Source organism: Furipterus horrens, unplaced genomic scaffold, assembly GCF_987537825.1.
Source record: "Furipterus horrens unplaced genomic scaffold, mFurHor1.1.pri manual_scaffold_5, whole genome shotgun sequence".
In the NCBI taxonomy this organism is placed as follows: domain Eukaryota; kingdom Metazoa; phylum Chordata; class Mammalia; order Chiroptera; family Furipteridae; genus Furipterus; species Furipterus horrens.
In genome coordinates this window covers 179,971,175-179,994,390 of record NW_028327175.1, presented here as the reverse complement: position 1 = coordinate 179,994,390, position 23,216 = coordinate 179,971,175, and the positions used below count along the sequence as shown (strand labels likewise).

Genomic DNA, 23,216 nt, shown 5'->3' with positions numbered 1-23,216 from the left:
AGTGAAGAGGAAAAAAAAGTGCCCCAAAGTGTCAGTATGAAATCAACCAAGACCTCTCTAAAACAAAGGGGTCTCAGTGGGGGAGGTAGTCTGGGCCTTTATCTAGTCTTGGGCTGGCCTTGTGTTTATTCCAGATAGCTGTCTTTGAAGTGGATTCCTCTTTGAAATCGATGCCTCAGAAATCAAAGCTTAAGTCAGGAACTTAGGAGGCAAAAAGAATAACCCTCTGCCAGGGTTTCCACATAATTCCTCACACGTTTGTGTTCATGCTGGTGTAAACCAACCTTCTGGGCCGCCAGTCATATATAAAAAGTATAGCACCTACAATTACAGTAGTACCATCTACGTTTGTGGAAGTGCACTCTATGATGTTTGCACAAGGACAAAATAGCCCAGTGATGTATTTCTCAGAACACATCCCCATACTTAAGAGGCCCATGACTGTGCAATAGCACACATAAGATGAGAGAGATATTTGCAGTCCTCTGGAAAATGACAAAAAGTCTAGGGATCACATAGTGTCATTGGGCAGTCTTAGAAAGTGAGGAGGGTAAGTCATCGGACTGGACGTGTGGGCCAGGAGAAACTTTCCTCTACCCTCAAGGTTCTTTTGTCTGGCCTAATAATCAAATAGACGTGAGACAGATTAGCAAGAGAAAATAACCAAATTTTATGCATACATAAGAGAGTCAGAGACCCCATTTGCATGAGAAGTCCAGAGACAGAAAGGAAACAAAGGCACATAAAGATATTCTGAGCTAGGGATGAGGGTTTCTTGGGGGCTTCAAAGTGTCATTAACGAGTGGTAAGAAGAGCAGATGTTTAGTGAATAGAAGTTTGTTCTTCTCTATAGACAAGTCCAAAGAGGATCTGATAGCTCCTGTTATGGGCAAGGCTCCTCACTTCAAGTTCTTCCAGGTAATCAAGGGAGGGGCAGAAGTTTCTACCGAACCCTCAGCTAAAGTAACCTTTAGCTCAAAACAATCCACATACTGCAGAAGCACAGCTTGGGGTGACTAGTTCTGAACCCCCACAGGCAGTTCCAGAGACATTAACAAGAATTTAGGGAATTACCTGTCCTTGCTAGTTTTACAGCCTCATCCCTTTTCTTCCTTAACCTTCCCTTTATCTTCTTCTTTTCTCTCTTCCTCCAAATCCTGCTGCCCTATCTTCACTTCTAGTATTTACAGCAGGGTTTCTATCCACTCTGGGAGTCTCATAGAGAGTCATTATCGCTGGACACCCACCTTCTAGTAACAAAGGACAAACATCAAGGGTGGAGTGCTGCTTTGGGGCTTTTGAAATAGGGGAGGGTTACTCTCGTGTCAAGTGAAAGGGAGAGCTGAAGGTCTATAAGGTTGGATTTCACCAGCAACACTGGGATTGAGAAAAGTAGGAAGGTTATTCTCTTCTTTTCTCTCAGGCCACATTTCTTTGCTCACAGATTTATCATATGAAAAGAGCAACTCAGTCACAGTTTTTGATAGTTCTGAGTTATAGTAACGTGGAGGTAAAGCCCAGGGAGTTTAAATCTTTATGCAAACTCTCTCTTTAATACTCTAAAGGCAATAGGAGTTAGAAAAGGAGAAGAGGGCACTGGTGCTGTGGCTCTGTTGGATGGAGCAGTATCCCGTACACCAGAAGGCTGTGAGTTCAGTCCCTGGTCAGGGCACATACTTAGGTTGTGGGTTTGATCCCCAGTTGGGATCTGGGGCAACAGATTGATGTTTCTCACATTGATGTTCTTCCCCCACCCCCAGTCTCTCCCTAAAACCATTCAATATATCCTCGGGTGAAGATTTTAAAAAAAGGGAAAACAGGATGGCAGGATGAATCCCATATTGTAGCCAGCTACTCATTCTTCACTTATTCAAAGGTCATTTCTTTTAGCCTCATGTAACTTCTTCTACTGGGCCATTTGATAACTAGTATCCTTATTGCCTATAATTTATCCTCTTTTTTAGTCTCTTCTCATTGTTGATTTACTAGGTGCGTTTCTCATCATCCTATCTTTATCAAAGATCCTTAGTTGCTAAAGGGAACTTTGTTTTCCCTAACAGTTAGGGAAAGATTAATCTCTACTTGTAATCTTTACTTAGAAATAAGTAAGACCATAGCATTTTAGATTAAAATGGCAGAGAAACCATTAGCTTCTTCATTTTACACATAAGAAAACTGATAGCCAGAGAAGTTAAATGTAGCTACAAATTGTTTACTGGCAGAAATTGAACTTATAATGTCACTCTGCATAACACATGGTGAAAGCTATCCTCCCAGATGATGTTGCCATCCAGTTGGTGTGGTGAACCAAATCAAAGTCTTTATTGGGTTTAGGCAATAGGTTTTAGATTATTGAGCCACTCGGTACTGGACAGCTTTCTGTTACAGTGTGGGTCTAGGTGGTGAGGAAAAAAGAGGGCAAGGGTGTGTCAAACTTGCCTCAGTAATAATGTCCACCTCTGAATTAGGCCGTGATAGGGTGTATTTGTTTACTTGGTTTGAGGGAAATTAAGGTTTCACTGTATTTTGAGATAGTCTGCTGCTACGAAGTCAAACAAATCTGGGTTCAAATTGTGGCCTTACCTTGTACTAGCTTTTGTGATCCTTGACAGGTTTTTCAAACTCTCAAAGATCGTTATCTGTGATAAAATAAGGATAATGCAAGACACTTCTTGCAGGGTAGTGAAGAGCAAATAAAATTTATGTCAACTACCTAACCTTAGCCTGACCTTAGTACATAGTATGCACTCACCACCTAGACTCTTGCTGCTACTGCTCTTGGTTTGGAAGGTGTAAGGGAACAGAACAGAAGAACAAAAAAAAACTGAATGAAAATCAGAAGATGTGACAATCTACAGGTTCATTCAGTAACTTTTAGTAGAAAATCCAAAAGGTGTGCATAATAGCACATTAAGAATTTGAGGAAAGTAAAAGGAAGTCGTGAGGAACATGAACCATGGGTTTTTAAAACTACAGGAATCAGGGATGTCATTGAAGCCTCTGCCTCATTTTATGGGTGGGTGATTCAGTTCCAGAGAGAATGAGTGGTTTACCCACATGTAAATATCTAATTATTGACAAAGCACATAACCACAATCGCCTCGGGGTTTTTTATATTATTTTACAAATAGGGATTAGATAAAAGTTCAAGGAATCATTCCTGGACATGATGACCAGATAGCTAAAAGAGTAATCTTACTAAAGACTCCCTTAGCATGTTAACTCTCCTACTCAGAAACCTCCAATGACTCTCTATTATCCATTGGATGAAGTAAATGGCATTCAGGTCCCTTGGCATCCACCCTAACCTACCCCTCCATCCTTACTGCATTACTCTTCCCACATATTATGTCCTTCAAACTGTTCCCCGTATCCTAGCTCTCCACATGTAGAAAGTCTGTGGATATCCTGCTTATGACTGAAGGCACTGTTCAAAGGCCACCACTTCCATGAACCCTCCAGTGGCCCCATCAGGACTTTGCTCTGTTGCCTTTGCCATTGGTGTTTATTATAGTACTTATCACACTCAATCTTATTTTATAGTGTGTTGCTCCTGCACTGTAAGAGGCAAGGACCAACTAGGTCATCTTTTTCTCTTCCGCAGTGCCTCACACATATTAAGTACCTCTCTCATGTTGGTTAAATTCAAATAGGTATTTTTATACCCCACTTTCTGGTTTCTAGCCTCCTTCTTTATTTATCCAAGTCTTAAATCTGCTGTATGAATTAGTTGGAAAAGATATTTAGGAAGTGAATGGTTTTGATGCTTCTCTGGTGCGAGGAGTATCAAGGGAAGTGTGAGTGTATATAACTGTATTCTTCTGGCAAAGAGTTTCATGCTCTAAAATTCCCCATACAGCAGATCCTTCAGTGGGATGTCCAGCGTTCTGCAGGCAAGAGCTTATGGTTTGAGTGTACACTAATTGACAATTTGAATCTCATAAAAGAGCTCTCAAAGGAGAAAGGGTTCTGCCTCTAGCTAAAGGGACGGGAGTCCCAGAGTTTCGGATGTCTGAGGGTTAGAAAGCTAAACTGGGAGGATGAGGATTGAAGGTCCATTTTGAGCTGTCCATGAAAACATTTATTTATTTAGTTGATTCGTCGTCGGCAGCCGTCCGTCTCGAGAGACGATGGTGTAGCTTCTTAAGAGTCTATCTGCACCGCTGAAAATGGTTGTGCAGTCCGACTCGGGAGTGACATGGTATCTGTCTCCTCCCATGTTGAATCAAGTGCGATGACGCTGAAGCTACAGAGCCTGGGCAGGGTAATATGGAGGGTCTGCTGTTGCCCATGCAGCAGACCCCCCCTCTCTTCGCAGCTGAAGGGTCCAAGGGAAAGACGGAGTCAATACAGCTTGGCTTCAGGTGCGCCGCAGGAGTTGCCGGTGTTGACTACAACGTCAAACCGCCTTAGGGACTCCGGCTCCGGATTTTCTGTCGGGGTTTACTCCCTTAGCCTTTCCCCTGAAGAGGTATGCCGCAAGGCAGCGGAGGATTTTTGGAGTCAGAGTTTTCCTTCTCTGATGTGCCCTGACTGGAAGATCGAACCAGCGACACTTAGCTCGCAGGCCGACGCTCAATCCACTGATTACTACAGGATTAAAGAGGCAGATGAGACTGATATACGACCTCACCTCGGGCTGTTAAAGGGGGCCGTTTCTCTTTCCCACTGCTTTTTCTGCAAAACATTTAGAGCAGTAGAATACTTCTACCTTCAGTTCATAAAGCAGCCAAGCCAGTTTGACCAGCTTGAGGGAAACACCAAATAAGGCTGCCAACTCCAATCACATGAACACTAGTTACTAATTATCTTCTGGTCTCTGTGGGGAAAGATATAGGTGCTCACTGATTGGATCCTGAGGTTGAAATAACTCCACATGTCTCCGTGCTCCAACCGGAGCAGCAAGAAGAGTGACTCCAATGCTTTGGGAGACATTTTAAGGACAGATACAGCCGTAGGCTAAACTGTACCTGTCCACACTCCAGCCCAACCCAGGCCCATGGAAGAGAGAAGTAAAACTTGTATCTTTAAACACACTGAACATGTGTGAAACCCATGAGATTAAAAAAGAAAGAGGAGCTGAGAAAAAAGGGCACTGGGGCTCCAGCTGGGAGTATGAAGATTGCAGGAGTCTACAGAAAAGGGACCTTACAGGGCCGGATGGACTTTACAGAGAAGATGACTTGGATTCCAGGTACCAAATCAGAAGGCGGAATCGGCCCTACAGGAAAAGGCATTGTGGATACTGGGATTTTGAGCAGAGTGAACCAAGCTATATGGGCTATGAGGAAGTGAAGGAAAATGGAAAGGACTGTATGTACCAGCCAAGTGGGACTCGAGGCTATGATTGTTATTGGAATTCAGAAGATGAAGATTTGGGGAACCCGAGCCCTGGAACTAAGGATAATTGGCTTACAGGAAGCCCGGGTGTAACCTGGAAAGCTGGAGGATATGGGGAGACAAACAGCTTCGCAGGTTGTAAGAATCTGAATTATAATTCTGAGGACTGTAAAGAAACTGAACAATGGACTGGCTACAGGGTTTTGGATGACTCTTTAGGGAATTTTGGTCAACCTCAAAAGTGGCATAAGGACCACAGGAATTTTAATTACAATCTTGAGGATTGTAAAGAAACTAATATTTATTACAATGACCTCAGCAATTTGTATCATGTTCCTGGGAGTTATACTAATGGCCAGCCTGTGGATTTGAACGGTGTCAATGAAGGTAAGGAATTTGTCAGATACTATGAAGGGGACAGAGATGTTTATCAAAATGATAAAATCTATCCCAAAGCAAAGACTCATATCATGGAACAGAGTAATTTTGAGACACAAAATAAAGTCTACTGTGATACTCTGTCTGCAAACTGTGATTATGAACTTCAGAACTACAGAACAGATTCTGTCCATCAGATGAAAAATTTGGAGTATAATGGCATTGACAAACCAGGAATGACGGCACTTGGGAGCCGAGGGATCACCCTGGATGTGCTGTGGAATCAGCGGGCTGTGGGAGACCAAGGAGAAGATCATTGTGGCATTCCTCAGGGCTCCTCATTAGAGAATAACACCTGGCATTTAGAGCAAGGGGGAAAGTTAAATGGCCCAGAGACCTGGAAAAGGAATAGTTGCTTCCGTCGCACAGCACCCAGCACCCTGAGATGCTCCGAATTTGTGCAAAACAGAAAGAGGACCCAAGGTAAGAACGCAGTTAGCCAAAACGAAACAAAGCAAAACCAACAAAATAAATAAAGAACACAGTTACTTTTCTTAGAAGTAAAATCTTGGAAATAGATAAAAGGTACCAGGAACACCTGCGTCCTTAGGGAACTAGGATCCCGGAGTTCTTAGTAAGTGTATCTTGAGTGGTAGCAACCTTAGAGATTTAATTCCTTTGGGAGGCACTTTATAGAGCGGAAACATATGTAGTGCTATAAATGTGTGATGTGACTTTCAGAATTAGTGTTCTCACGGGACCTTTCCTTCACCTTTCTTGATTCCATCAGGCATCTCTAACCCCAAATATATTTTCCTTCTTACTTGACGATTTCAGTTTTATGGGGATGGCAACTTCGTTAACAGGCACCAAGCAAAATTTACTTTTCTGGCATGTTCTTTCTCTGAATCCTTATACTTCTTTAGACATTGGTGGAAAAGAAGACTTGTTTTTTGTTTTCGTTTTTTTATTGTTGACACTATTACAAATAGCTCCCATTCCTCCACCCTCCTATTGCCCCCCTTCAACTTGTTTTACGGATTGCTCATTCCTTGACATTCAGGAATCTTAAGTGAATGATGAGCACTGGAAACTCTTGTGGAATCCAGAAGATTATACTCTTCTTGGTGCTTTGTACAAGTTAGATATTCAAATTATTTTATCTCACTGAGCCTTAACTAAGTTATCTGTAAAATGGGGCTATTAAGAGTCTTTCAGTATGTAGAGGTAATTTCTTCCTTGCCAGTTTGTCTTCTTTCTTCCAGTTCTCTGAAAAATGTTTATTTTATTTATCTGCTTATTTATTTATTTAGTTATTTTTGCTGCTCTTGGTTTTGTAATTACTGGATTCGTCATTAAACCTTTACTTTTATGATATACGTTACCCTCATGCCAAGTAGATCCTGGTTCTGGCCAATTTGGGGTTGTCCAGGTTATGGCCAGGGGATGGGGTTAGAGTCAGAAAATGGGAACCATCTGAAAAACCCATCTGACACCTTCCTCCTACAAGGAAAGTTTCTCATCTAAGTCTCCTGCAGCACAGGCTCACTGGTTAGACTGGTGGGGGTTGGGGGGTGTCAAAGACTAAAAAGCTAAGTTCCTGGTGTGAACCGGGAACTGACAGTGGCTTACCCCATGGTCTGCCAACACAAGCTTGACCTCACTGGAGTTTCCAGGCACCGCTGCGCACAAAGCAGGCTCTCTGTCTTCATTTACACTGGTAAAAATGAAACCAAACCCGGCTTCAGTTGGGAGGCCAGGTATTTAGCAGCTGGCCACTTTTATTTTTCAAGGTGGATTTTTGCTCTGAAATGATAGGTATTGGATGACTTCCAAATTACTTCCAGCTCAAAAAATGTCTGATTCTGTGATTCTGATGTTGGGTTTCATATTGTTCTTATTCCCTTCCCCCACAGCTATTCCTTAAGTGAACTTTGTTTCCTATCTTTATTTCCTTATTGTATTAAGCCACCTAACTGTAACCAAAGTGTGTTTATTCTGTTTGACTAACAGGAGTCAAACCCTTCTCTCTGGGGTGTCACAAGGTGCCCTATGACCTCTCTGAAACCAGCTCAGTTCCACCTATATCATTTTTATTTTTACAACTTTTATATTTAAGGACTTAACTTTTGGTAGAATATTCATATTCAGCTCAATTGATGCCCCTTTTTATACCTCTGGTATCTTCTGTAACCTATAACAAAATTTTGTTTTTTACCAGGATCTTTGTGCTCTCTAACGTTCTCTGCTAGCTGTCTTACAGCACATGCGCCACTGCTTGTCCTGAACCCTACACAGCACAACACACAATTACGGAGAGGAAACAAGTGTTACTGGTGTTCAAATCTCATCTCCACCGTTTACTAATAGTGTAACGTTAGACGAACTACTGAACCTCTGCACTTTGGATTCCTTATTTGTAAAGGAGTCCAGCTCGTGGTGAGATAATTTGAATAAAACACTTAAATCACATGTCTGGAACATAATAAGTGCTCATAAATTATGATTTCTTCATCTCTTATGACCCACTTTCCTTTCCACTTACAAGTTGCCCACCCCTGCCAGACTGCTTCTGCATGGTCCCCTCCCAAGATCCTCATTAAGCCCCAATTGGGTGCCTGACCTCTGACCCTGTGTTTGCAGGTGTAATTATCCAAGTGGTATGGCCTGTCCCTTTCTCCTCTCTCATTCTGCCTCTTACTCCATCTGAGAAACAAAGAGCTGTTTTGTGGCTGCCCCCAGCCTGACTCCAGGCTAGAAACCAGGTCTGTTCTACCAGGATTTGCCTTTTCCTCTCCTGTCTTATCAGTTCATTCTCCCCTGGAGGCCTCCATCTTAGACATTGTTAGCAAGGTCTTTTGGGGTTTTGCCCTTAGTCCTAGGATGTGACCCCCAGCCCTGGGCAGTGATCCTTACTCCTAGGTGCTGCTCTTCTGGGGTCTCAGTGGAAAACTGGAAGTATTTATTGAACCTCCTAACTTGGAGGGACTCAAATTTCACACTGTCTCCCCAGCCCCAGACAGTTGTGAAGGTCTGCCAGGCTTTTCTGGCCTCCAGCTGTTACTGCTTTCTTCCGAGTTCCCCAAGTCTCTTTGCCCGGCACAATGCAAGGATTTAAGGTGAACTTCTACACAGATTTTTGAGGCTGTTCTTTCTTTGGCTTCTTCCTTCTCAGGATTTCTTTCAATATCTAGCCACTTTTGAGCCCCATACTTGAGCCTTTGACTTCTCAGCCCAATGAGACTGCTAGTGCTTTTTTCTTTATTCCCCCTCATGCTAAAAGACAAGGGATTGCCTGCAGGGAGGGGAGGAAACCAGAAAATTATGGGTCTTACCTAGTTTGCTTCCCTTGTTTCCAGTCTCTTCCAGTTTCTGCCTGCTTTTGGTTGTTTCCTTTATATAGTTATTTTTTAAAATATCTTGTCTAGAGTTGCTAATTGAGGTTAGTACAATGTAAGCTACTATTCTCCATGGCTAGACCAAGTCAGCACTAAGGTTTTGCACTTGCTAATAACATAAACAGTTATGATAGGAAGGGAACCTGCTGCTTCACATTCCACATTAACTGGGTTAAAAGTGATATTAAGATATCAAAATGAAGAACTCTTGCAGAGAGAAATACGAAACTGGAACTCAGATGATAGTTAAGGCTAGCAATTCAGAGTTGGGTGGCTGCCTCACAGAATCCTTTTATATTATTACTTGAAGGACTTTACATACACCAAGTCCAGTGTTTTATAAATAATGGATAACTATCCACAAGTGGGTCTTGAAGTCCATTTAGTGGGTTATGACTAGTATTTTTGAAAAAATAAAATAGAAGTGAATAGAAAATTTCAAGCATATCTCATGTAGTAAAAGTAAGCATGTAATGCTTTTGTGCGTGTTTGTAACACATGCATACATGTATTATGTAAATGTATATATCAAGTCACAGTGTGAAGTGTGGGTCACAATAAAGAATGTTTGAAAAAGCTCTTAAATCCAAGCCACTTATTTTATAAATGAAGAGACAGAGCTCAGAGAAATTGAAATGTGTGTCTGAAGTAACCACTCAGTCCTTACATCAGAAATAGAATCTGTGTCTCTTAATTGAGTGCATCCCAGAGCTGAAGCCAGATGTGCAGCTGTGGGTTCATTCTGCACAAATGAGCTTAGAAGAACAAGTAGGTATTGTGTTAGGGGAACCAGAGGAGGGGCTTCAAATGGAGGGGATGCATCTGTGTCATAGATGAGGTGAGGGAGGAACAGGAGTAACAGGCACAAAGTGTATTACAGGGAGTTTAGGTGATGAGGCTGGAAAAGCAATCTCTTAAAAGTTTGGACAGCAATTGCAGTGGAGCAGCAGAATCCAGGAAAATCTTCTGCTTTGTTCTTCTCCCAAGATAAGAAAAACTTGAATAGATTGGAAGGCACTTCTACCATTGTTGCACAGATAGTTCAAAGTTTTTGGATCTGATAGTCAAGGTTTCTTCTCATTGCAAGCATGTGAACATGATATCTCTGTATCTGCTCTGTGTATTCAAACTACTGGAATAAAATATCTGCTAAAGACATTAGCTTTTTATCTTGGTTAATTTCATACTCTGATTACTAGCCATGGGTATAGCAGATGCCATGAGGTCACTGCCACTGTAGAGACAAGGGGGCATATTCACAGACATTAACTAGGCAGTGACAAATGGCCAGCAAAACAACGGTAGATTTAGTAATAGTAGTGGTAGTAGTACTGACTTAATTTACATGCTTTAGAGTTTTCAGAGCACTTTTTTTTTCAATTTTTAAATATATTTTATTGATTATGTTGTTACAGTAGTCCCAATATTTTTTTCCCCTTTGCTCCCCTCTGCCCAGTACCCCCTTCCTCTCCAGCAATCCCACATGCCTTAGTTCATGTCCATGGGTCATGCATATAAGTTCTTCCGCTTCACCCTTTCCTATATTATTCTTAACTTCCCCCTTTCTATTTTGTACCAACTAATTATGCTTCTAAATCCCTGTACCATTTCCACATTTCTCCCCCCTCCCTCTCCCAGCTGATAACCTTTCAAATGATCCCCACACCTATGATTCTGTTCCTGTTCTGGTTGTTTGCTTAGTTTATTTTTGTTTTTATTTTTTAGATTCAATTGCTTTTAGTTGTGAATTTATTGTCATTTTAATGTTCATAGTTATGATCCTCTTTTTCTTAAATAAGTCCCTTTAACATTTCATATAATAATTGCTTGGTGATGATGAGCTTCTTTAGCCTTACCTTGTCTGGGAAGCACTCTATCTGCCCTTGCATTCTAAATGATAGCTTTGCTGGATAGAGTAGTCTTCATTGTAGGTCCTTGCTTTTCATCACATTGAATACTTCTTGCCAGTCCCTTCTTGCCTGCAAAATTTCTTTTGAGAAATCAGCTGATAGTCTTATAGGCACCCCTTTGTAGGTAACTCTCTTCTTTTTTCTTGCTGCTTTTAAGATTCTCCCTTTATCTTTAACTTTTGGCATTTTAATTATGATGTGTCTTGGTGTGGTCCTCTTTGGGTCTAGCTTCCTTGGGATTCTCTGTGCTTCCTGGACCTGTATGTCTATTTCCTTCACGAAATTTGGAAAGTTTTCCTCCCTTATTTTTTCACATAAGCTTTCGACTTTTTACTCTTCATCTTCTCCTTCTGGCACCCCTATGATTTGGACGTTGGCACGTTTAAAGTTGTCCCATAGGTTCCTGAGCCTCTCCTTATTTTTTTCAATTCTTGTTTCCTCATTTTGTACTGGTTGACTGTTTTTTTTTTCTCCCTTATATTCCAAATCATTGATTTGAACCCTGGTTTCCTTCTCTTCACCATTGGTTTTATGCCGATTTTTCTTCATTTCATTTAGCATAACCTTCATTTCTTCCCTTATGCGTTTGCCATACTCAAGCATATCTGTCAAGCCTGTGAGTATCTTTATCACCAGTGTTTTGAACTCTTCATCTGTTAGGTTGACTATCTCCTCATTGCTTAGTTCTCCCACTGGAACCTTGATCCATTCCCTCTTTTGGGCCATACTTCTCTGTCTTCTCATCTTGACAGGCTCCTGTGTTTGTTTGCCTCTGTGTCTTAGGTAGAGCTGTTGCTCCTGTTATATTGTAAGGGGTGGAGCCTTAGGTATTCATCAGTGCGGTGCGACCTGTTTCACCACGTTGTGGTGCTGTGTGTGGGGGAGGGGTCTGAGAGGGAACAATGGCGCTTGCTCAGCACTTGCTGTTTTCCAGGCACTTCTCCCACTTCCGTGTGGGACTGGTGCCTCTCTCGCTGTTGCCCTAGCCATTGTTCCCAGAGTGGGTGGGTCTACAGATGTTCTAGGGCTGTGAGGGCCCTTTAAACAAGCAGACTCTGCTGAGAGACCAGCACTTTCTGCCTCCATACCACTCCCCACTGGTTTGCATAGTCAGAAGCAATGAGGCTTTATTTTCCCTGGCGCTGGAACCATGAGCTGTGCGGTATGGTCTGGTGCTGGAAGTGCTTCCAGGTGTCCCTCTTGACTTTTTAAAATGTTTGACTGCACTTTCTGCCGGCCTGCCACTGCCACCACTGCTGCTGCCACCACAGCATGTCCTCTCTCCGCCTGGCTCCACATCTCCTACCTGTCTGGATGAGTATTTCTTTTTTATATCTTTGTTTGTTGGACTTCCATGCAGCTCAATTTTCTGGAACTTCTGGCTGTCTCTAGTTTTGAGGTAGTTGTATTCCTTCTTAGTTGTGGAGGGAGACGCAGCGTGTCTGTCTAGGCCTCCATCTTGGCCAGAAGTCTCTCAGAGCACTTTTTGCAGCTCTTATCTAATTTCATTCTGTTCTAATAAACATTCATGTATTTTTATCTAGTAAAGTTATTGAGGGCCAAATAGTATGTTACATTCTAGACAAAAATTACCTAAAGATCCTGAGGAGGGGTGAGGCTGTTGTTCCAATCCAAGTGGACTTGAAATCAGGTATTCTGTAGACTAGCTTGTTCACTTTCTTTCGTGGGCCATCTTTCTCTTGACAGTTTTGCTTTTCTCTGAGCTTCTGCTTTGGTTTCCTCTTACTACAGACCAGCACTTTCTGTTTACTCATAGTTTCTGCTCCCATTTCACTTTAGATTAAACATAACCATAGTTGTCCCAGTACTGTGTTGGGCCATTCTTGCTGCTCTGCTTCTCTTCCTATCTGATCTGCCTCATAGTTCTGAATTCAAATTCCCAGGAGAGCAAGAATTTCTTAGTTAGTCCTTGCCATAAGAATTAACCATTCATTGATTAGGTATGCATCCATGGTCAATGGAAATTGTGAAGTCTGGGATAGGGGTCATCATCTAAGTTAAATCATAGCTACAGCGAACTACTTACTGATGGCGCCAGTTTGGTATGTAGTGGTCTCCGAGATATGTGTGTGTGTGTGGAGGGGGGGTGTCGGGCAAGTGTTTTGACACTTGGCTAGCCCAGACCAGCCCCAGCATTTTATAAGAGGGTGTGAAGGAGGTATCTTTGGTTGTCACAATGGCAGGTTACAGGCGACTACTTGTGTTTAGAAGGCAAGGACCAGGGGCACTAAAATGTCTGAGGTATTTAGGACCATCCTACACACTGAAGAATTGTCCTGCCCCAAATGCCACTTGTGTCCCCGTGGAGACATTGGAGACTATGAGTAAGACTTGTGCTTGCCTTCAGGATCCCACAATTTCAAACAGAAATAACATATAAACATAATTAAAATACAATTTTATAAATGCTGTAAGGGGAACAATTAGATCACTTTTCCCAGCTTGGCCCTACTACCTGTGTAACCCTGTTTAAATTATTTTATCTCTCTATGCTGTAGTTTCCTCATCAATAAAACCAGATAACGTACCTACATGATAGTATTATTATGAGACTTAAGTGAGTTTATAGAAAAACAAGTACTTGGAATAATGCAGTAGAGTCTTGCACATAGTAAATGCTAAATAAACATGAGCTGCTGTGATCATCATCATCACTGGACTGGCACATAGATTCCACATCCCCTCTGAATTCAGTTTAATAGTATTAACTCGTAATTATACTTGGCACTGTATGAAGCATAGGGTTATCCTGAAAAGGATACCTACCCCACACACATGCACACACATAGGAGTTTACAGATCAGTTGAAGAGACAAAATGTAAAAAATATGAACAATTAAATAAAACACACAAGTATATAACATAGACAGTAAATGCAATGGGCAAGCATGTGGAGGAAAGCCCAGTTTTTACCTGGGTTATAGGAAGAGTTTAGGAAGATGTTTGAATTTAAGCTAAAGCTTAAAGGAGTAGTAGGGGGTTGAGATATGCAGAGAGAAGCAGGGAGAACATTCCTGGTTGAAGAAACTACATGAGCACAGATACATAGTTGTGGTGACAAAGAGGAACACAGTGGCATGAAGAACTAAAGTATTGAAATCTTAGAAACCAAATGGGAGCCTGAGGAGTAAGTCAGAGCTGGGCCTGCACACGGTGAGTCATCCTCTCAGATGTAATCACTGAGACTGAGTAGATGACTTCTGGGAGGAAGGGAGTGGCTAGGGGAGAGAGCAGGAGTCTAAAAACTGAGTCTAGGGGTTGCCCACTGCTTGGGGGCAGCAGGAGGAGGGGGGCCAGTAAGAGGGCAAGATCACTTGGGGGTGTCAGGAGAAAACCAGAATTGAACGTAAGAGAGAATGGCCAACACTTTAAAATGTCATGGGAAAATCAGAGATAAAGCCATTGGATTTGTAAAGGAGGTTATTTGATTACTGAAAGGACAGTCTGACTAGAATAGTGACAATACGGAATTAATTGCAAAGGGTTTAGTGGGGGGATGAGGTCATAGAGGGAGAGCATGAAGACCAGTCTTTCAAGACCATTCACAAAAAGAATCAGAGAGATTTGACTATAGTTGAGAGGGTGGGGGGCACAGAGCTGAACAAAGTTTCCATGTGCTTTTTTTTTAATTAAAAATATTTTTACTTTTCAATTATAGTTGACATTCAATATTGTATTAGTTTCAGCTGTCAGGATATGGGTTAGATATTTATATAACTTACAAAGTGATTCCCTCAGTAAGTCTTGCACCCAACACCATGTATAGTTATTAAAATATTATTGACTCTATTCCCTAAGCTGTGCTTTACATCCCTGTGACTATTTTGTAACCGTGTTCCATTTTTAAAATTGTTAACACCGTTACAGATGTCCCCCATATCCTCCCTTTTGTCCCCTCCACCCAATTTGTACTTCTTAATTCCTTCACCTTTTTATCCAGCTCTCCACCCTCCCCACCATCTGGCAACCATCAAAATGTTCTCTGTGTCTATGAGTCTGTTTGTTCATTTATATTGTTCTTTTATTTTTAAAGATTTTATTTATTTATTTTTAGAAAGAGGGGGAGGGAGGAAGAAAGAGAGGGAGAGAAACATCAATGTGTGAGAGATACATAGATTGGTTGCCTCTAGCAACTCCCTCAACTGGGGACCTGGCCCGGCAGCCCAGGCATGTGCCCTGATTGGGAATCGAACCAGTGACCTTTTAGTTCCCAGGCCTAGTGGCTATATTGTTCTTTAGATTCCACCTGTAAGTGAAATCATATGGCATTTGTCTTTCTCTGACTTATTTCACTTAGCACAGTACCCTCTAGGTCCATCCATGTTGTCACAAATGGTAAGACTCATTTTTTATGGCCAAGTAATATTCCCTTGTATATATATGTACTACTTCTTTATCCATTTGTCTTTTGATTGGAGCATTTGCTCCATTTATATTTAAAGTAATTATTGATACGTATGTAGTTATTGCCATTTTATGAATTATTTTCTGATTGTTTTTGTAGTTCTCTGTTCCTTTCTTATTCCCTTGCTCTCTTCTCTTGTATGTTGTTGACGCTCTGTTGTGTTGCATTTGGATTCCTTTCCCTTTACTTCTTGTATATCTCTTGTATACTTTTGGTATGTGGCTATCATGGTTATCATTGGCTTCATATATACCAAGCTATGTTTATAGCAATCTGTTTTAAGTTGATGGTCGCTTTAGTTTGAACATACTGTATAGTCACTACCATTTTTACTCTCCCTCTCCATCTTTATGTTTTTGTGATTTTTAAATTTCTTTTGTGTGTATGTTTGTGTGTATCCCTTAATTTACTGTTATAATTACACATGACTATCTTACTTTTGCCTTTTAACCTTTGTATTAGGTGTATCATTGGTTGATTCACTGCTTTTATTGTTTGCCTTTGTCAATGAGAATTTTTTCCTTTGTAGTATTTTCTTATTCATATTCTTATTTCCTCCCCCTCTTCTCCCTCCTTTTTTTTCTTCTTCAAGAACTCCCTTGAACTCCTTCAGCTTTCTCTTGTCTGGGAATCTTTTTATCTGCCCTTCCATTCTAAATGATAGCTTTGCTAGGTGGAGTGATCTTGGTTGTGGGTCCTTGCTATCCACCACTTTGAATATTCTGTGCAAATTCCTTCTGGCCTGCAAATTTTCTGTTAAAAAATCAGTTGACAGTCTCTGGGAGCTCCCTTGTAGGTAACTAACTGCTTTTCTCTTGCTGCTTTTCAGATTCTCTCTTTGTCTTTAACATTTGGCATTTTAATTATGATGTGTCTTGGTGTGAGCCTCTTTGGGTTCCTCTTGTTCAGGATTCTCTGCACTTCCTGGACTTGTATATCTATTTTCTTTGCCAGATTAGGGACGTTTTCAGTCATTATTTCTTCAAATAGGTTTTCAGTTCCTTGCTCTTCTACTTGAGGTACACCCCTATGATGCGGCTGTCGTTACGCTTAACGTTGCCCCAGAGATTCTTTAAACTATCCTCATTTTTAAAAATTACTTTTTCATTTTACTGTTCCAATTGGGTGTTTTCCACTACCTTGTCTTCCAAATCATTGATGCTGTCCTCTGCTTCCTATAGCCTGATGTTGATTCCATCTAATGTATTTTTTATTTCAATTATTGCATTCTTCATTTCTGACTGGTTCTTTTTTATCTTTTCTATTTCCTTTTTAATGTTTCCTATCTCTTTGTTGTAGTTCTCACTGAGGTCATCTATTTTCCCCTTAGCTTCATTGAGCATCCTTACAACCAGCGTTTTGAACTCCACGTCTGTTCAATTACATTTTTGTAATTAAAACGTGGAAGAGGATTATAATTCAGATCAAACTTATTTTTTGATGTATAGTTATAAAACATACATAAAGTGTTTTGAGAGCAAATGGAAGTAATAAAAGTAAACCACCTAATAGAAGCTGAAGAAAATCTGGTTTTGTAGAGTAGGATAGAAAAGTAGCCAGAGGGCCATGTAGATGAACAAATTTTAAAACATCACTGTAGTATTGTTATTAAATAGGAAAATATAACACTGGAAATGGCTATGCTCTATGGAGAAGACATATGACCCAGAATAGGACTTGTCATTTTATGGAAAGCACTGGCTTGGGATGTTTGTTTTTAATATGCAACGTTATTAGCTGTGTGGTCTCAGGCAAGTCATTTCATTGTTTTGTGCCTGCTTCCCCATTTGTAAAATGAGAATAGTAATAACAGTTTCCCTCAAGAGATTTGTTAAGTATAGCATCAGGTGTGTGTGTGTAGAAAATAAAGCTTTTCATGTCAAGCTTTATTGGTTGATTATAATCAAATTTTGCTTAGTAGGCAGTGATAATTATTTCTAATTAATTATTTTACAAAGTATCTTTGCCTTCTTGATAACATGACTTCCTCTGTCTAAAGATGACATAATAATAACCTCACAGTTTTAAGCACACCAATAGCACACCTCTCTAGGACTTATGTGTATGTGATAAGTGTTCAAAAATGGTGTTTCAGTTGATGCTAGTTTTAAACTTGCTGTCCCAGCAGCATAAGAAATTGCAGACTCTGATTCTCCTTCGCTCTTCTGTCTTGCGCCTGGAAAAGGAAAAGGGAAATGAGAGGCTTCCCGCTAGATTTCCCCCGAGGTGGATACCCTCCCAGCAGGGATTGGACTCCAGGCTACTTGCCAAAAGAGGCGGGGCAGTTACTGAGCAAAAGTCACAGGGAAAGTTTTTTCAGTTGCTGCAGAGATTCAGGGCCTGAAGTTTGGTGATCCTAGAAGAGTCACGCTAGAAGTGCCTTGCAGGGGAGCCAGTGACCACAGTGCTAAAAGTTTTACCTTGAGCAAACTTTCTCCAATTAGAAGCTGTGTAGGTGCAAAAAGGAAAAGAAGTGGTGGGGGCTGGGTGGGCTGGCTGGAGTGATGTGGTAAAATGGAAAACCAGGATTTACAGTTCCTCCAGTTGGGCCTGGGGAGGAGATGAGCAGATTTACAGACTGCTTCCTCTCGGGGTTTTCTAGACAGATTGCCCAGCAGGCAGTTGTGTTTGGCTTTTCTCAGAAGACTAGCAAGTTGTCGTTTCAACAGCATTTTATTACTCATTTTCTTCAACATTGTAAAGGGATTAGGTCAGGAAAGAAAGCTCAGTTTATTAAAAAGTGAAGAAAGAATTTGAAATGGATTAACTGGGTAATTGTAAGCTGTAGATATTAGAACATTCTCATTTACAGCATATGTTCCTTTTTTTACTTTATTATTCTTTGTTATATCAGCATTACAAGTTCACTATAGAAAAAAATAGAAAATACAGTAAATGAAAGAAAAAATGTCAGAATTTCTATCATGTTCAAGACTTTCATTTTCAAACATTTGCAGTGAACATATTTTCCCTTTTTAACAAAATTGCATTTATTTCATAAACTATTTTGTAATCTGCTTTTTTCACTTAATAATACACAATGTTCCATATTAATAAATGTAAATCTGTATCTCCGTGGCTATAATAGTATTCTGTTACACAGATATGCTATAATTTATTTACCCAGGCCCCTCTGGGAGAAATTTTGGTTGTTTTTCTTTAGGTCATTTCTAAATTTTTTATACATTGAAGAACATTCCTCTATGTACATTTTTGTGCACTTACCCAATTATTTACATACATTAAATTTCTAGAAGTAGACTCCTCGCTTAAAAGGCTTACCTTTTTTTTCTTTTAAGTAGAGAAAGTACTAAAGGTTTTTACTTGCTGCCCTTTCCCTTTGGGTGCCAAGTTTCTTGAGCTTACCAAGAAGGAGCTAAGGTTTCCAAGAGCGTGCTCTCTCTGTACCTAAGTAAGATGATCAATGTGTAAGTAAAAAAGATCTATCAAAGGACATGATTTAAAAAAAAAAAAAGGCCTTTCTCTTCATTTCACATAATTTCTGCCATAACTTACCTGCAGTACTATTAACTATTTACTACAGATTCAGTTCTGCTGAGGAGTTATTTACATTATACTCAGTGGGGTTTTATAGCTATAATCCTATGAACATATACATCTATGTTTAAATACATAATTGTTCACAGTCTTAATGGTGGGTGAACTGTAACTCTACAGGGGTTAAGTTGTGCTTTAGATCACTCGCACTGTGGTATCATTAGCTACCAGGTGGCCACCAAAACCCACAAACAAGTAGAATTCCGGGTCACGACTTCTATGACTTGCATGGAGACAGACTAGTTATTGGTCAGGAGCACAGCATGGGCTCAAATCCCGGTCGCCAGCTTGCTGGTCTAGTTACTGAACTTCTCTTCAACCATCATCTGGAAAGTGGGGGTGTTAGTGGGGTTGTTATAAAGATGTAGTAGCTAATATTTGTAAAGTGCTTAGAACAGTGCTAATACATGGTAAGTGCCATATAAATATTTGTTAAAATAAAATTTAAAGCTAAAAGGAATTAGGGAAGCAACCACACAGAGGCTGACCACCAAGCCAAGAAAGTCTCACAAGTTAATGCTACGAATTTAGAAGCTGTGGGAAGGGCTCTTCGCCCTAAGTTGTCCTCTCTCAGATTGCTTAGAATTTCACCAGTGGAGATGTATCTTAGCATGGCAGTTTGTTTTAAATTACTGGCAATACATTAATAGATTTTTGTGAGAATAAAATAATTGATCTTTCAACCTCATCCCACTTCCCTCCCTGAGACAAATTCTGATGAGTTTGGTGTGTTTGCGTTCCAGTCCTTTTTCTGTGCACTTACATAGTATATGTACAGGGTGGGCAAAAGTGGGTTTACACTTGTGAGTACATGAAACACAGAGTTCACTCTTGTGTTATTATTTGTTAATTATTGTATTATTCATTTGCACTACAACTGTGAACTTACCTTTGCTCACCCCTATATATTCAATATATGGAAATATGTGGGAGTTTTTTGCAGGTTTTCCTGTTTTTCTTCTCTCTCCCTCTTTCGTTCTTTTTTTCTCTCCAAAAATGGCATATTGTTCCGTGACTTTCTTTTCCTTGGTGTCTTTTAAAATGTGTTTGTGAGCTGTGAGCAGGGCTCCCAGTCCCTGTGAATACCCTGTGCTGTCCCTGCTGCCTTGCGACCAGCCAGCTGAGATATGCGTTCTGATGGCTTTAGGGCAAAGCCAGGGCCAGGCCTGGCCTGGGAGTGGGATGCAGAGAGGTACTGGTGCAGACAAAGTAGGCAAGTGCTGTCTGCCAACCAGCTGTGCCTCTTAGGTATCATAAGAGATGGATAGGCCTTTAGAATTCTTCCCTAAAAAGAGCACCCCAAGGCTCCTCTTCTGCTTCTCAGTCCAGTTAGTGGAGGAGTCCAGCTCCATCCTTTAGAACCGGCCCTGCTCTGATAGCCTGGGGGACTCAGGGCGATTCATATGTAAATATGGGAAAGCCTAAGGGAATTTTAGGGGCTCGGAGAGCATTCCAGAGCTCTGCAGAGGAAGATTCCTACTCTGCCTGCTAATGTTCGAACACTAGGCACCACTGTACAATGCGTCAGACTTTTGGCGCTGCAGGTACCTCCCGGGGTTGCCAGAGTCCACACAAAAGCAGGTAGAACCGTCAGCCTCCTTCTCGCTCAAGTGCAGCTGTGGGACCAAGCCGGGAATTCCAAGATTTTCCTTATCAAAGACAGCCGACTTTCAGAGCAAGAGAAGTGAGTGACTTTTTTACTTAACTCTACTTTAAAGTGTGGTTGTGAGAGCTGTAGGAAGCTGCGGGACGACTGACCCCCTCCTTAGGGCACTGAGGAATGAGCCTGGTGATACAGAACTAACCTGAGAAGGTGGGAGCATCTTGAAAAGGAGGGGAGTCGGGCTCGGGGTGGGTGGGGAAGAAACTGGAAAGGGGAACAAAAGAACAGATATACCCACCGTAAATTGTTTTATCACTGCAAGTAAATTTGTGCATCAGCCCCAGCCCCTAACACCTGCAGGGTCACCCGGGGAAGAAAGCGGGACATTTCACCCAGCAGGTGCTGGGCCACAACTTCCTCGTGTGCTTCCTCCTCCCCAGATTTATTGTTCTTGAAGAAAAGTAGACTGTTACGGTATCTGAACACAGGATTGCTACTTGGTGCATTTTACCTTACCTGGTGCAGATGGCATTTTCTGGCCCACTGTGGGAAAAGGAATACGTTCGTGTTGAGTTATTACCTTGTTCAATTCCCTCAGCAATTCTACAAAGCACATATTATTATTTTCATTTTGGAGATGAGGAAACTGTGGCCCAGAGGTGGAAAAATGGACTTTCTTGGGGGCGACCCCAGCTGAAGAGTGGAGAAGTGCAAGATTCAAAGCTTCTGGTCTCCTCTGCAACTGGCTGAGGGTAGAGACCGCACTTGGTTGTCCCAGATACTAAAATTGCAGCTTAGACATTTTGCTAAGAATATATTTGGAATAATGGGAAAGCAGTCTCACATTTGGAGTCTTTTCAAGCCAGATATTTTTAGTTTGACTTAATATTTAAGTATTAATTAATATGTGTGTGGAGCCTGCAGGTCACCTGCATCTTCAGAAACACCTAGGATTTTGTTAAAAATGCAGATACCTGGGTCCCGCCTGGACTTGCTGACTCTTGAGTCTCAGGGGTGGTGCTCAGGAAATGGCCATGTAACAAAAACGTCCCACTGGGGGGTTTTAATCATGCTAAAGTGTGTTTGGTTTTGTCTTTTAAAGGCTGTGTAAGAGTTTATAAATTCTCCTGCAAATAAAAGGCATGCTGGTAGTTTAAAGGAATTGTTAACATTTTTTTCTTTTAATACAAATAAAAATCTGACTGAGTCTCTTAATGTAAGTTGCTGGCTTCTGAATGATGAGTACTTGCTGGTGTTTTATGCTTTCAACTACTAAATTAATAGAACTTTGATTTCTGGAAGATAATAGTTTCCAGGGAATTTTTAAGATTTGAAGCAAATAAGCCCCCGATTGTTTCTAGTTGATACCAGGTTAGGGGGGCCAAAATGGTACATGATTAAGTACATAGGATTTGGATTTAAATATATTTAAGTTCAAATTCCAGACTGCTGTTTACTGACTATATACCTGGGGCAAGTTGGCCAGTCTCTCAAAGCCTGGGTTTTCTTATCTATTAAATGGGAATAATAATAATACTTAGAAGTTTTGGCATGAATATTGAATGAGTTCAGGGACATAATATGTAAAATGCATGGCACATGGTAGAAATTCATTAAATGTTCTTCCTTTCCAGAACTTCTTAGTCCTGTATTAAAAATAAGTTTCTTTTACAAATCCTGAATCATTACTTTGTACACCTGAAACTAACACAATATTTTATATCATTTATCTCTCAGAAAAATAAAATTAAAAATAAATAAATGATTTTCTCTTCTCAACTTGCCCCTTTTGACATTATATTTGGGACTGAGATTCTATTGCTTAGAAATTGGAAAGAAAATTTAAAACAAGGCTATTGAAAATAAGTTTTACATACACTACAGTTAATTTAGAATTATAATTTAGCACTGATGAAATAAGAGTTATGTTTGAAATTTTGTCATTCATTCTACCAAAAATAAGTTCAAGAAAGTATTTTTCTTAGTATCTTTTTAAACCTCACTTTGACTAATATCAAATTTACAGAAAATTGCAGTTGTACAAAGAACCTCCTGAATATCCTTTATTCAAATCTGCCAGTGTTTATTTAACATTTTGCCATATTTTTGTTTTCATTCTCTCTCCACGTATGCACACACACATACACACACAGTTTTTCCCCCTGAAGTATTTGAGCGTAGGTTGCATATATCATGGCTCTTACTAAGCTTCGGTGTATATTTTATATGAACATGGTATTCTCGTACATGAGCGTGTAGATATGCCATTTCAGGACATTTTAAATTGATTTAATCGTTAATATAATCTAAGAGTTTATATTACAGTTTTATCAGTTGCCTAGTAGCGTCCTTTGTAACAATTTATTTTTCCCAGATCAGGACCCAATTCAGAATCACACATTGCACCTGTTTGTCATCTCTTCAATTGTCTCGATTGGGAACTATGCCTCAGGCTTTCTCTTTCATGATGTGATATTTTGAAGATAACGAATCCTCAACTTGGGTTTGTCTGATGTTTCTTCAAGGTTCCTTTTAGATCATGCATTTTTGACTGGGATACTTAATCAAGGATATTGTGTTGTTTCCAGATATAACATATGGAA

At 40.5% G+C, this 23,216-nt stretch overlaps 1 protein-coding gene across 2 annotated transcripts in view; it reads left to right on the top strand.

Moving 5' to 3' along the window:
• The window catches only part of DNMBP (dynamin binding protein), a 100,427-nt gene that overhangs the window by 53,508 nt on the left and 23,703 nt on the right, over nucleotides 1-23,216 (top strand). Inside the window, exon 1 of one of the 2 annotated variants that reach the window (XM_090278397.1) lies at nucleotides 4,887-6,201. The exons of the other annotated variant lie outside the window; for it this stretch is intronic. Coding sequence (XP_090134523.1) covers nucleotides 5,043-6,201 — 1,159 coding nt within the window. The 5' untranslated portion in view covers nucleotides 4,887-5,042. Of the gene's footprint in view, nucleotides 1-4,886; nucleotides 6,202-23,216 lie in introns of those variants that run through there. 2 annotated transcript variants of the gene reach the window in all.